Below are 14,001 nucleotides of genomic sequence, written 5' to 3' on the forward strand. Positions count from 1 at the left end.
GTAGAATATATCTTATTAGACTATTGTAAAGATCAGTTAACAAGTATATAGAAATGGTAGCTGTTATTTTACAAACCCAAAGAGCTTGAAAGTAGCATCAGGCTTCTTTGATGGCTCAGTTAGTAAAGATATGTGCTGTCCAGCCTGAAAACCTGATTTTCATCTCCATGATGGCAGGAGAGACCTCCACAAACTGTCCTGTGACTTCTATACTTGTGCTATGGGTTGTGCAAACATATATGATGAATAAATAAGTATATAAAAAAGAAAGTAGCATCATCATTAAATACATTCATACTAAGCGTTCTGTTTACATCTTTCTGACCTTTTTTGAACCTGTGCTTGCGTGTATTTATTTTGTATTATAAAATGAGATTTCTTTTAAAACCTGTTCCTCTCCTAGTTTACATATCAATTATTATTCCCATCGATTATTTTTTTTTAATATTTTTTTATGTATATGAGTATGCTGTAGCTGCCTTCAGACACCAAGAGAGGACATTGGACCCCATTACAGATGGTTGTGAGCCACCATGTTGGTTGCTGGGAATTGAACTCAGGACCTCTGGAAGAGCATTCAGTGCTTCTAACCACTGAGCCATCTCTCCAGCCCCCGCTTAGTCCTCTTTTATCATTTGCATGTGTTACACAGCATCCCATTGTATGGATGCTTGAGTTATTCAACAAACCTTCTATACTTATACATGATTTCCTCCCTGTTGTGGGAGGCATTATAAATAGTACTGTGACGAACAAATGTAAGAAAAAATAACAATATTTTGCAGCTTTCCCAATACAGAAGTAGAGTCTATTTGTCCATCTCTGAATCCAACGTTGACCACAGGACATGCTGGCCCTGTAGGGACACTAGCAAATGTGATGAAGCAAAGTTCTGAAAGACAGCTGTGTACTGAGGCGTGACTGACCCCACTTGTTGCTGATGTGAGTTTTAATGATGACTAACAGTAGCTTGGTATTTCTCTTCTTTGTTTGCTATTATAATATAGCATGGCTACTGGGAGAAGAATAACAACAAAGGGTTTGGTCATCCCAATAGAAACCCACAAAACAAATGAGACCATCTAACCAGTCCCAGACTTGAAAAACCATCCAATCAGACCACAGAACATGAAAAATACTAGTTCTTACTCTGTCTGTCTATCTATCTATCTATCTATCTATCTATCTATCTATCTACCTACTTACCTACTTGGATTTTTGAGACAGAATTTCTCTGTGTAGCCCTGGCTATCTTAGAAGTCACTCTGTAGACAGGCTGGCCTCAAACTCACATAGATTTGCCTGTCTCTGTCTCCTAAGTGCTGGGATTAAAGGTGTGTGCTACCACTACCACGTTTAGTTCTTACTTTAACCAATTAAATGTGGCTTTGTTTGTTGTGAAACAAAAGCTATTTGATGCCAACAACTTTTGAATAAAGTTTTCTAGAGGTAGACCATCTGAATAAGAATTTATAAGCTCGCTGGGCAGTGGTGGCGCATGCCTTTAATCCCAGCACTTGGGAGGCAGAGGCAGGCAGATTTCTGAGTTTGAGGCCAGCCTGGGCTACAGAGTGAGTTCCAGGAGAGAAACCCTGTCTTGAAAAACCAAAAAAACAAAAACCAAAAAAAAAAAAAAAAAAAAAAAAAAAAGAATTTATAAGTTAACTATAGTATATGGAGGTAACCATGTTCCCCATCTTTGTCAATATTGACCATTAGTATTTCATATCATCATGACTACACTGTCCTTGTAATTTAGGAGTGAAGTGTCTGCCCGTTCTCCGTTCATTCCAAACCAATTAAAGGAAAGGACAACTGGAGGGTGGAGAGGGAAAGCCAGGCTTGGTTGTATATATCTGTTAAACCAAATACCCCGGACACTGAGACAGAAGGATAGGAAGTTTGAGGACAGCCTAGACTTCATCATAACACTCTGTTACAAACAAATCAATGAGAGGCAGGTGGATTTCTGAGTTCGAGGCCAGCCTGGTCTACAGAGTGAGTTCCAGGACAGCCAGGGCTACACAGAGAAACCCTGTCTCAAAAAAACAAAACAAAACACAAACAAAAAACAAAAAAAAAAAAAATCAATGAATGACGTATATGAAGGGAAGTACAGAGAAAGGAGGAAAAAATAGAATAGGGAAAACTGAAAGTGTAAATACAGAGGGAAGATGACAGAGAACAGAAGTTTGTCCAAGTCTCTAACAAATGGCACTTAAAATGCAATCAGGAGCAGTTCCTTTTTGGGTTTTATTTTTATTTTGTTTTTGTTTTTGTTTTTTTTTTTTTTCATAATCAACCTAAAAACTGACTTTAAGAGCTGAAGAGATGGTTCAGTGGTTAAGAACGTGTACTGTTCTTACAGAGCACTTGAGTTCAACTCCCAGATCCCACATCAGGCAGCTTACAACTGCTTGTAACTCCAACAGCCAAGGGATGGCCCTAACTTTGGGCACATGTATGATACAGTCATACACACATACATGTACAACTAAATAAATAATAATAAAATTTTTTTAAAAATTGATTTTGATCATGTGGGAGACATGAAAATATTCAGGTTAAGTCTTTGTGACTCTGAAAACGCTGTAAATGTACTAGATTCTCATGGGTAGTTGGGTGTATTTAGTTCTCTAAGATGGGGGTGGTTGTTTTGTGTAACAAGCATGGAAAATTTAACTCTGTCCAGTAACTTGATATAGGTATCAGCTAATAAGAGATGGAGCCTAGGTTTGAGTCCAAGTTAGCCTAGCTGCAAAACAGATGTGTTTCTTCTTACTTTTCTTAGAGATATGGTGAAAGAGTAGCAATAGTGTTGGAGGAGCCTGGTTTCTTTTTGATTCACATTTCAAATCTGCTTTCCAGAAACGAGTCAGAAGCCCTGGATTTCAATCCTAGCTCACAAGGATGACACAGGATGAATGAGCCCATATAGGTAACACATCTAGGACAGTTGTCTTGCTTATTTTTCTATTGCTGTGAAGAGACACCATGACCAGCACAACTCACAGAAGGAAGTGTTTAATGAGAGCTACTTATAGTCTCAGAGGCTGAGTCCATGGCCATCATGGCAGGAAGCATGGCAGCAGATGGGCAGGTATGGTGGTGCTCGAGCAGTAACTGAGAGATTACGGTCCATAAGCAGGAGGCAGAGAGAGGAGAGAGGGAGAGAGGGAGAGAGAGAGAGAGAGAGAGAGAGAGAGAGAGAGAGAGAGAGAGAGAGAGAGAGAGAGAGAGAGAACTGGAAATGGTGTGAAGTTTTGAAACCTCAAAACCTAGCTCTAGTGATATACCTCCTCCAGCAAGGCCACCCCTCCTAGGCCTTTCCCCAACAATTCCACCAATTGTAATGGGCCAGGTATTCAAATATATGAACACGTGGGGACCGTTCTCATTCAAAACCACAACAGTGGTGTACAAACTGAAGTGCTGTATATACTTAGTGGGTTTTGTCTCACTTCCCTTTCTTGCCATTCAGTATAAGCAGACTTTCTTGGACCGCCTATGGTATGAATAAAATGACACAGACATCTATTATAGTTTAATGCTTAGGCCTTTTGCTTGAGCAATCAGTCTCCCAGCTAGCTCGTCTAACTTAACCTGACTCTGTAGCCTACAACCCACTGAGAGGCTAGCTCAACACCTCTCTGCCCCACTGAGGTCCAGCTACTCCCCTTCATGTTTGCTTCCTAATCTTCCATTTCTGCTTTCTTCTCCCGCATCATTCTCTGCCAGGAAGTTCTGCCCTATCACTTCCTGCCCAGCAACTGGCCATCAGATCTGTATTACAACCATTCAGTAGCAAGACAACCTCTGATAGATACAATTCAGGACTGCCTTGAGGAAGGACAAATATTTACAAACCAGAAAACTTGGTGTTGGGAAATAGAAATAACAATATCAAAATCCTGTTAGCACTTAGCTCTTCGAAGGTACAGAATTAACTATTGAAAATACAGAAACAGGGCTGGAGAAATGGCTCGGGGTTTAAGAGCACTGATTGCTCTTCCAGAGGTCCTGAGTTCAAGTCCCAGCAACCACAAGGTGACTCACAACCATCTGTAATGGGGATCTGATGCCCTCTTCTGGTGTGTCTAAAGACAGCTACAGTGTACTCATATAAATAAAATAAATCTTGAAAGAAAGAAAGAAAGAAAGAAAGAAAGAAAGAAAGAAAGAAAGAAAGAAAGAAAGAAAGAAAGAAAGAAAGAACAGAAACACACCTTCATACAAAGTAAAAAAAGATGACTCCAACAATTGGGGGCTGAACTTAGGACTTCATGCCAATGCTCTAATACTGAATCCCAGACATTGTTCTCCTTTGCATTTTGTAATATAATCTCGCCAAATTGTTCAGGGTCCCCAGGCAGACTGTAAATTTATTATCTTTCTGATTCTGAGTAACTATCTTTCTGATTCTGAGTAACTGGAATTACAGACCCACTCCACCCAATCTGACTCATTCTGGCTCCCCCTTCCCCCCTTTTTCCCTCCCTTTCCTTTCCTTCCTTAGACAGGGTCTAATATATCCTAGGCTGGCCTCAAACTCGGTGTGTAGCCGAGGATGACCTTGATCTGATGGTCTTCCTGCTCCCATCTTCCAAATACAGGCACATGCCACCTCACCTGATTCCCAAGTGCTGAGCTTTCTTTCTTGTCGTTTTGGAAGGGAAGTCAAGAGCTGAATGCTAAGACGCCATCTTGTCACTAGAGTGAGCATGAGCATGAGCAAGCCAGAGACTTGTCCTGAGTAGACAGCGGCTTCAGGCTCCAGTATGTCAAGATGTGAAAGCTTGATGCTTAGGGAACCTAGCCTGCTCCACCATCAGAGAACTAGAGTATACTTCCTCCAGCTTTACTAGTTTTACTCTATTATAGGTCTTGGACGATGATAACAATAATTAAAATACCGGGGCACAGTGGTGTATACTTATAATTTCAGTACTTGGGAGACAGAGGCAGGGAGATCACTGCATGTTGGAGGCCAGCCCTGGCTACATAGTGAGACTCTATCTCAAACGAATAAAGCCGGGCAGTGCTGACACTTGCCTTTAATCCCAGCACTCAGAAGGCACAGGCAGAAAGATCTCTGCATTAGAGGCCAGCCTAGTCTACAGAGTGAGTTTCCAGGACAGCCAAGGCCATACAGAGAAACCCTGTCTTACAAAACAAAAACAAAAATAAATTAAAACCAGGCAGACTTGTTAATTCCAGCTACTAGGGAGACCGAGGCAGAAGAATTGAAACTTTACGGTCAGCTTGGGCAACTTAGTGAGAATTTCCAATAATAATAATAATAAGTATTATTATTATTATAGGGTGTTGGGATGGCACAGTGGGTAAGAGCACTTGCTGCTAAGCCTGCTAACCTGAGTTTGATCCTAGGTCAGGAACCCACATGGAAGAAGAAAAGGCCAATTCATACAAGTTGTTCTCTGACCTCCACTGTGTGCCACTGTCCCCCCCCCCCCAACACATCATACACACAAACACAAATATATACAGACATAAAAATTTTTTAAATGATACTAATAACTTATTTAGACAGATTCAGTCACTATGTGGGCCTGACTGTCCTGGAATTCAATCTGTAGACCAGGTTGGCTTGAGTTCACATAGGTACACTGGACTCTGCTTCCCAAGTGCTAGCATTAAAGGTGTGAAGCACCATACTCAGCCAAAGTAGACTTTATTTTAAACACCTTATCCCTGAAAATATTATTTGAATTTTTATTTTATTTTAAAATTTAATTTATTCTGTTTTGTTTTGTTTTTTGTTTTTCGAGACAGGGTTTCTCTGTATAGCCCTGGCTGTCTTGGAACTCACTTTGTAGACCAGGCTGGCTTCCAAATTTAATTTATTCTTATTTTATGTGTACGGATGTTTTGCTTATGTGTGTCTGTGAATCATGTGCAGTGCCTGCAGAGCCCAGTAGAAGGTGTTGGAGCCCCTAGAATTTGAATTACTGAAGGTTGTGAGCCTTTACGTGGCTGCTGGGAATTGAACTTAGGTCCTCTGGAATAGCAGCCAGTGTTCTTAACCATTGAGCCATCGATGCAGGCCCAAAATAATTTTTTTAAGGCCCCAAATAATCTGGAGGTAGAATACCTATTAGTGGGTGCAAGGCCCTTGGTTTAATACCCAGTATCTGGAAAAAACCAGATTGACTCACAATACACTCTATGTGCCAGTTACTATTCTATTTAATTATGGAAGCACAAGTTGAGGTAGATAGTTTTTTTTTGTTTGTTTTTTGTTTTTTGTTTTTTTTTTTTTTTTGCTGTTGTTTGTTTCAAGACAGGGTTTTTCTGTGTACCCCTGGGTGCCCTGAAACTCACTTTGTAGATCAGGCTGGCCTTGAACTCAGAGATCCAACTGCCTCTGCCTCCCCAATGCTAGAATGAAAGGAGTGTACCACCACTGCCTGAATACTACTCTTATTTCCATTTTACAGATGGGGAAACTGAGTCTGAACCCAGAAGTGTTCATCCTAACAGTGACACTGTGCTCTGTCTTGTTTGAGAACATGCAATTTGGGGATGGAACAGTGCCTAAGAAAGCAGTCTAGCACTTCTCAGCCAAATCCATTCATCTTGCATCGTTCTCAGTCTCAAGAATAGCCCACGCTAGCACCACTTGCAATAAGATGTCTGAGAACTTAGGTGTGAATCAATAAATGAGTATCCATTGCCACTCACTACTTAAGGCTGCCTCGGATCACGGTTTGGTGTTCTCCTGGTTAGGGAGAGGAAGAGGAGGCAGTGCTTTGGTGTCCCAGTTCCCTCCGCAGCACTGTAAAAAACATGAGGCACTCCTTGGCACAACAGACTGTAACACTCGCCTGCCTGTTTAAGGAATGACAATATGGAAGGCAGATGGCGATGCATGGATACCACACTGTTGCGTTTCAGTTAAATATTGCTTGGTGATTTTTTTTTTCCCTCTTGTAAACCTCCCAAATAAAATCGCTTGCCTTCCTGAGTTGGAAGTGTTAGCATGTCTTTTCTTTAAATATCTGTGCATGGCTGTTTTTTTCCCTGCCAATTTGTCACCATCTGCAACCCTCCCTTTATGAGATGATCCGATGACAGCAATTATCTTGGAGAGTGAAAGTGCCATCTTGAAGCAATGTGTAAGGGTGGCATTAGTGTGAGCTGTGTGTATAGTGCATGCTGCCCTAACACTTGGTATGTGCTTGTGTGTGTCCCCAATGACAGTGGGCTTTTCTGTACATTGTGAGAATTCAGAATAGTTGCTTCTGAGTTTCTCTGTGTGCATTTGTGCTTGGAGCCTTGTGCTGTTGTAGATATCCTATGGACACCTGTATAGAGGTGAACTGCCTGTGGTTTCCTGCTGTTAAAAAAAAAAAACTGCAGACATTCTGCTAGGTAAAGGGGTTCCTCGCTGGGACATGACTCCTCTATGATGTTTAAAAGTATTGGAGAAGGCCTGAAATTTGGAAAGTCCGGGTAAAAAAAAAATATTAGCAATGATTGGGCCTCAACCAAATGAAAGCAAATTATGGGTGGCTTGCCTGAGGGGCTCTCAGGCTTGATGGAGAGCAGCGGTTGCGCGGAACGTGGTCTGGGCGCGGATGCTGGCGGGGAGCCGCGCGCGCTCCGCCCCTCCCCCTCGCTCCCACCCCCGGGCGCGCCGCTGGGTGGGGGAGACCTGAGAAAGCGGGGCCGCCGCGGCCAAGCCAGGGGCTGCAGCAGTGACTGTGATGGAGGGCAGCGGCGGGGTTCGGCGGGTGGCCGGGGCCGTAGTTCCTGGGCGGGTCAACCTCGCCCAGCCCTAAGGCGCGGCCCGGCCCTGCTCCACTCCACCATGAACGTCGCGCTGCACGAGTTGGGTGGCGGAGGCAGTGTGAGTGATGGCCCTGGACTCCAGGGGAGAGGACCCGGGTGGAGAGGGCACAAAGTGTGGAGGGGCGGGTGTGAGTGAGCTGGCAGCGTCTGGCTGGGACCCCGGCTTGCCTCGGTGATGGGGCTTCTTCTGCGGGTTGAAGAGGGATGGTGTCAGAGGGGACCCTAGTCTGAGAGTCTGACACCCAGGGAAGGTCCCTCTCGGCATGAAGGAGGAAGCCGCCCCAGCGAGGGACACCCGAGCAGGGCCTTGGGCAGAAGGCCTAGCTGCCCAACCTCAGTTGGTGCTCCTGAACTGTTTGCAGATGGTGGAGTACAAACGTGCTCAGCTTCGGGATGAAGAATCACCAGAGATTACAGTTGAAGGCAGTGCCACCCGGGACTCACTGGAGGTGGGCAAAGGGGTTCCCTTTTTCTCATCAGGCCTCACCTTTGGCATGATGCCTGCCTGCAGTAACCATGTGGTGTGGGCTGTTCTGGTGGGTCGCTTGTCCCGGTTTCCACTCCATCTCTGGCCTCTGCGCCAGGACTGTAGTGAGGCATTTCAAAGCCATGACGTTGCACAAAACAGGCTCCACCTGCCTCTTTGCTTTTGGGCCCAAAGTTAACCCCCACTAGCTATTTGCTCCATGACTCTAGAAACTGGCTGTACCTCCTTCATATCTTTATTTTCTGGGAGGACTTCTGCGATCTTGGGTCCTTGCGAGGCAAGTCAATTGCGCCTGTCCTGTGTTCCCCAGGTGGGATTCCAGAAGAGGACAAGACAACTCTTTGGTTCACACACACAGTTGGAGCTGGTGTTGGCAGGCCTCATTCTAGTGTTGGCTGCCCTTCTTTTGGGCTGCCTCGTGGCTCTGTGGGTCCAGTACCACAGAGGTAGGTGGGTTCATACCTGTTGGCAGCCCTCACAGCTAGTGGGGGGGGGGGGGAGCAAAACCTGAAAGTCCTCTCAATATTTTTCTTTTTGGGACTAGCCTTTCCAACTTCCTGCTGTCATCGGCTTCTCAAAAGATTTTGCTTCTTCCACCCCAATTGATAGTCTCCTGCCTTCTGCCATGTCTCTTGCCACAGACCCAGCCCATAGTACCTGCGTCACAGAAGCCTGCATTCGAGTAGCTGGAAAAATCCTGGAGTCTCTAGACCGGGGGGTGAGCCCCTGTCAGGACTTTTACCAGTTCTCCTGTGGAGGCTGGATTCGAAGAAACCCTCTACCCAATGGACGTTCTCGCTGGAACACCTTCAACAGCCTCTGGGACCAGAACCAGGCCATACTGAAGCACCTACTTGGTGAGTGAAGGCTGTCAGGCATGCTATGCCAATCGAAAGCTTCCTTCCTGTCTAACACATGGTTCAGCATTTAGTAGGTACTCAATAAATATTCACAAGTTTAGAGCTAGGTAGGTCATTCTGTGAAGCTCTTGAGGGAGGGTTTGCAGAGAGCAGGAAAGCTTAATAACTGGGGGTGGGTTAGATGGGGCAGAAAAACAGGGCCTTCTTTGAGGGTATCCACAAACAGGAGGGAAAGCCACAATTTGCTCTTTTAGTCTTCCTGAGTGGTGTGCACCTTTAACCCCAGCACAGATGGATCTCTATGAATTCTAAGCCAGCCTAGTCTATAGAGTGAGTTTTATGACCAGGGCTACACAGTGAGACCCTGTTTCAAAACCCCCAAACTCACCAAGGAGGCAGAAATAGGTCAATCTCTATGAGTTTGAGGCTAGCCTGGTTTAAATAGTAAGTTCCAGGCCAACCCCAGACTATACAGTGAGACTTCTTCTGAAAGGGGTTAGGAGAAGAACCTGTTTTTTTTGTTTTTGTTTTGTTTTTGTTTTTCTTTTTTTTTTTTTTTTGGTTTTTCGAGACAGGGTTTCTCTGTATAGCCCTAGCTGTCCTGGAACTCACTTTGTAGACCAGGTTGGCCTTGAACTCAGAAATCAGCCTGCCTCTGCCTCCCAAGTGCTGGGATTAAAGGCCACCTGGCTCGCCTGGTTTGTTAATGTATGTTGATAATTCCAACTATGCAGGAGACTGAAGCAGGAGGTTGGAAAGTCAAAGCAAGCATGGCCAACTTATTTTTTTTTTAAGATTTATTTATTATTATACATAAGTTCTCTGTAGCTAACTTCAGATATACCAGAAGAGGGCATCAAATCTCATTATGGGTGTTTGTGAGCCACCATGTGGTTGCTGGGATTTGAACTCAGGACCTTTGGAAGAGCAGTCAGTGCCCTTACCCACTGAGCCATCTCACCAGCCCAATGGCCAACTTATTAAGACCCTATTTTTGTGTTTACCAAAAGGAGAAGAGAACCGGGGATATGACTCAGTGGGAGAGCACTTGTTTATCATATGAAAGGTTCTAAATTCAATCTCCAGTCCCACAAAGTACACACGTATATAAGTGAGCCAGGAGAGGAGCGAAGGCCAGACAGAAGCTTCCCTACAACAGATAATCTAACTGCGCCCCGGATCCTATCCTGTGTTCTACCCATTGCAGAGAACACCACTTTCAATTCCAGCAGTGAAGCTGAGCGGAAGACGCGGAGTTTCTACCTGTCCTGCCTACAGTCGGAGCGCATTGAGAAGCTAGGAGCCAAGCCACTTAGAGACCTCATTGACAAGGCAGGGGCACTGGGTGGGCTGTGGACAAGAGAAGGAGGAGGGACGATTGATTATCCCTGCACTGGAGATTCCATTTATGATCTCCTCTCAGATCGGTGGTTGGAACATCACGGGGCCTTGGGACGAGGACAGCTTCATGGATGTGCTCAAGGCAGTCGCAGGGACCTACAGAGCCACCCCGTTCTTCACCGTCTACGTCAGTGCTGATTCTAAGAGTTCTAACAGCAATATCATCCAGGTGCCTAGCTGGGAAAAGGGAAGGGACTTGTGGAAACCTTGTCAAGCCAAGATTCCCCTCTCCTACGACAGGCAGGCTGAACACCCCCCAACCCCATGCACAAGAGTCTCCGGTTCAAAGTGGGAGAAGACTAACCTTTATGCCTTGCTCTTGCAGGTGGACCAGTCTGGGCTTTTTCTGCCCTCTCGAGATTACTACCTGAATAGAACTGCCAATGAGAAAGTAAGGCACTTCCTAGTATCCTATCCCATCCCCACGGAGCTGGCTAATCCCTATATACTTGACTTTTTGCTTAGGGTCAGAATGAGGAAGGTGAGCCCATTGTGCTGGCTAGCAAGGCAACTATCTTTTCTTCTTCGTCCTCTTCTTCCTCCTCCTCCCCCCTTTCCCCCTTCTTCTTCCCCCTTCCTTTCTTCCTATTACTTCAACAGTTTTTTGTTTGTTTGTTTTTTGTGGTGCAGAGAATCAAACCCAGTGCTTCACACATGCAAGGCAAGCAGCTCTACTCTACTATTGAGCTACATCCCCTAGCCCTGGAAAGACTCTCATGGGTACCTACCGTATGCCAGATATGGTAGAAAAAAAGTCTGAGCTATGAGTTTCAGAGTCATTGTCACGAGAAGTCTGTGGACCTAGGTATCTGAGAACAAGTTTCAAAAGGTGTCTGGGACTCAAGTGAGATGCAGGCATCTAGGGGTTTCCTTCGGAGATCACGTTTGAGTTGGGCTCTATAAAAGCAAAGATGTGGGCCAGCACTGTGACTCAGCAGGTTAAAAGGCACTTGCTGTCAAGCCTGGTGACCTGTATTCAACCCATAAGAAACCCGTGAGGGGACAAGAAAACTGTCTCCTCAAAGATTCCTTTGACCTCTGCACTCATGCAAATGCCTGTGTGCGCGTGTGCGCACACACGTGCACACACACAAATAAATAAACATAATATTATTAAAACTACTATTATTATTAATAATAATATTATAACAGAGGTCAGCAGAGCTCATCCTGTGTAGAGACAGGTTAAACAAGTGTTGAAAAGGAAAAAAGCTTGGTGTGTTTGGACCATGAGAAAGGAAGGGTCTAGGGAGCAAAAGAAGGCATTCTGCACAGAGTTGAGCAAAAAGCTGAAGCTGGGAAGGCTAGAACGTGCTCAGAATGTAACAAGAAGGGTGGTTTGGCAAGCTGTGCTCCTGAGCACTTACATGGAAGACTAGAAGGTGGTCAGTGACTGGCAATGGAGAAGATTTTGAATGCTTCAAAGCTTTATTCTGCAGCCCCTAAAGAGTTACCCCCCAGCTTCCAGAACAGGGATGGAGAGAGGCCTTGGAAAGCCAGTTTTTCTGGAGGTAAGGAAAAGATGAAGGGAAGGGAACCTGCAGACAAGAAACTCTGCAATGCCTGGACTCTGAGACCTAAGGGCCCAGGCAAGGGAGTGGCGAGGGTGAGTGCTAAGAATTTGAGGTTACAAGATAAAACAAGCTGAATCATAGCTTGCTAGTTACTGGATGTAAGAAGAGGAAAGAGGTGATTGATGCTATAAGGCTGAGTTATGGTGAAAGGAAGTGGGCCTTAGGGGTGCTATATGTAGAAGAACCAACCTGGAAAACTTGGGAACCAGGAAGCAGTGTGATGTCACAGGACAAGGAGTGACTTTAAGACCAGGCCTGAATTTCATGTTTAGCATTCCTGTTCATTGTAATTGATGGGTGTTGCTGAGGCTGGTTCCTCGTCTGTTTTTTACAGAGGCCAAGGTTTGAGGGGTGGGGTACAAGCCTATGCTCCTGCATGGAATAGATAGCCAGTGTGTGCGAGTCTCTGGGTTTAGACGAGTGAGTTTGAGGAAAGTGGGCACATTCTGTATGAGAGGTCAGGAGGCAGCTACGGAGGGTGGAGAGTGCTGGAGATGAGCCAGAAGCTCAAGGGCACTTCTCCTTAAAATGTAGATAAAGGTGTAGGAGAGGGGTGGGAGACAGGAAAAGGAGATGCTTGGGTGGTAAGGGAAAGGGCATCTTGTTGAGTAGACCAACTGGAGAGCCCTGGCTGTTCCTTCCTAAGCATTTTCTGAACTTCTTAGCCAGACCTTGCTCCTGACATGCGTGAACACTGCTGCAGTCCTCTCAGGGGTGGAGAGAATATGAAGCATTGTGATTTTACTCTGGTCACGGGTTGTTCTGACAGTCACAGAGCTTCCCAATTTGAGTCCAAATGGAAGGAGCTGAATGAGGGTGAGGGTAGGCTAAAACTGAGGAAGAGGGGGCCCACGGAGGCAGCACCTCAGACTGGCTCTGAGGAAGGAAGGTGAACAGCGGCCTGTTGACAGACTGAAAAAGAGAGGAAATGGAATAGGAGAAGGTGGCCCAGTTCTTCAGGATAGGTATGTAGGTCTAACTTAGAATTTAGATTTTTTTTTTTTTTTTTTTTTGTATCCCAGGCTGGTCTTAACTCTTTTTTTTTTTTTAAAGAATTATTTATTTATTTTATATATATGTGAGTATACCAGAAGAGGGCATCAGATCCCATTACAGATGGTTGCTGTGCTCTTAACCGCTGAGCCATCTTTCTAGCCCCTGGTCTTAACTCTTGGAGTTTAGTTTATTACTCCAATCTCATGAGTGCTAAGACTGTATACACACACGTTACATTACCATAACTGGCAAATTTAGGCTTTATCCCAAAAGAAGGGAATGGGCTCCTTGGAGAGATGGCCTGGTAGTTGCAGGTGCTAGTCAAAAGGCCTTATGAGCTGAATTTGACTCCCAGATCCCTCGGGGTGTCATGAGAGAACCAACTCTCAAGAGCTGTCTTCTTACCCCACATGAGTGGCAGGCCATGCTTACACAGGGGCTGTGTGCTTATGTGTACGTGTGTGCATGCAGAAGAATCCAGGGAAGACCCATGTTGCTTTGGGAAAGGCCCTGGGTTTGATTCTCATTGTATCATTGGTTTCCTTAGGCAGGAAACCTCCTGCTGTAATGCAGGGGACGATGTAGTTCGGTGGCTGAGCTAGGATGAAAACTAGGAAAGCAGAGGGTTCAAGGATGTCTCAGAAGTAAGTCTCAGGCTGAGGGTGAGGAAGTAGAGCAAGAAAGGTGTGTGTGTGTCTGAAGTTCTGAGTTAACTGTCTCCCATTAGGATCTAGGATGGGGAGTGGGTTGCTACTCTTCTGACACTAGCAGTGATAAAGGTGTATGTGTGTGTGGGGGGGTTGTCTTCAAAAGAGGGGGAAGGGCCACAGAGGTGGCTGCTGAATAGAGCTGACCATCTAACCACATGGTT

The 14,001-nt window shown here is 45.1% G+C and overlaps 1 protein-coding gene across 3 annotated transcripts in view; it reads left to right on the forward strand.

Moving 5' to 3' along the window:
* Ece2 (endothelin converting enzyme 2) overlaps nucleotides 1-14,001 on the forward strand; it is a 37,138-nt gene that overhangs the window by 13,801 nt on the left and 9,336 nt on the right. For 2 of the 3 annotated variants that reach the window (XM_021184632.3, XM_085832511.1), the window contains 6 exons: nucleotides 8,175-8,261; nucleotides 8,610-8,745; nucleotides 8,941-9,156; nucleotides 10,367-10,491; nucleotides 10,583-10,729; nucleotides 10,886-10,951. In XM_021184632.3, the coding sequence (XP_021040291.1) occupies nucleotides 8,175-8,261; nucleotides 8,610-8,745; nucleotides 8,941-9,156; nucleotides 10,367-10,491; nucleotides 10,583-10,729; nucleotides 10,886-10,951 (777 nt within the window). Of the gene's footprint in view, nucleotides 1-7,664; nucleotides 7,871-8,174; nucleotides 8,262-8,609; nucleotides 8,746-8,940; nucleotides 9,157-10,366; nucleotides 10,492-10,582; nucleotides 10,730-10,885; nucleotides 10,952-14,001 lie in introns of those variants that run through there. The other variant, XM_021184634.3, reaches the window with a different exon arrangement.

Source organism: Mus caroli, unplaced genomic scaffold (assembly GCF_978045245.1).
Source record: "Mus caroli unplaced genomic scaffold, Mus_caroli_1 scaffold_17, whole genome shotgun sequence".
NCBI lineage: Eukaryota > Metazoa > Chordata > Mammalia > Rodentia > Muridae > Mus > Mus caroli.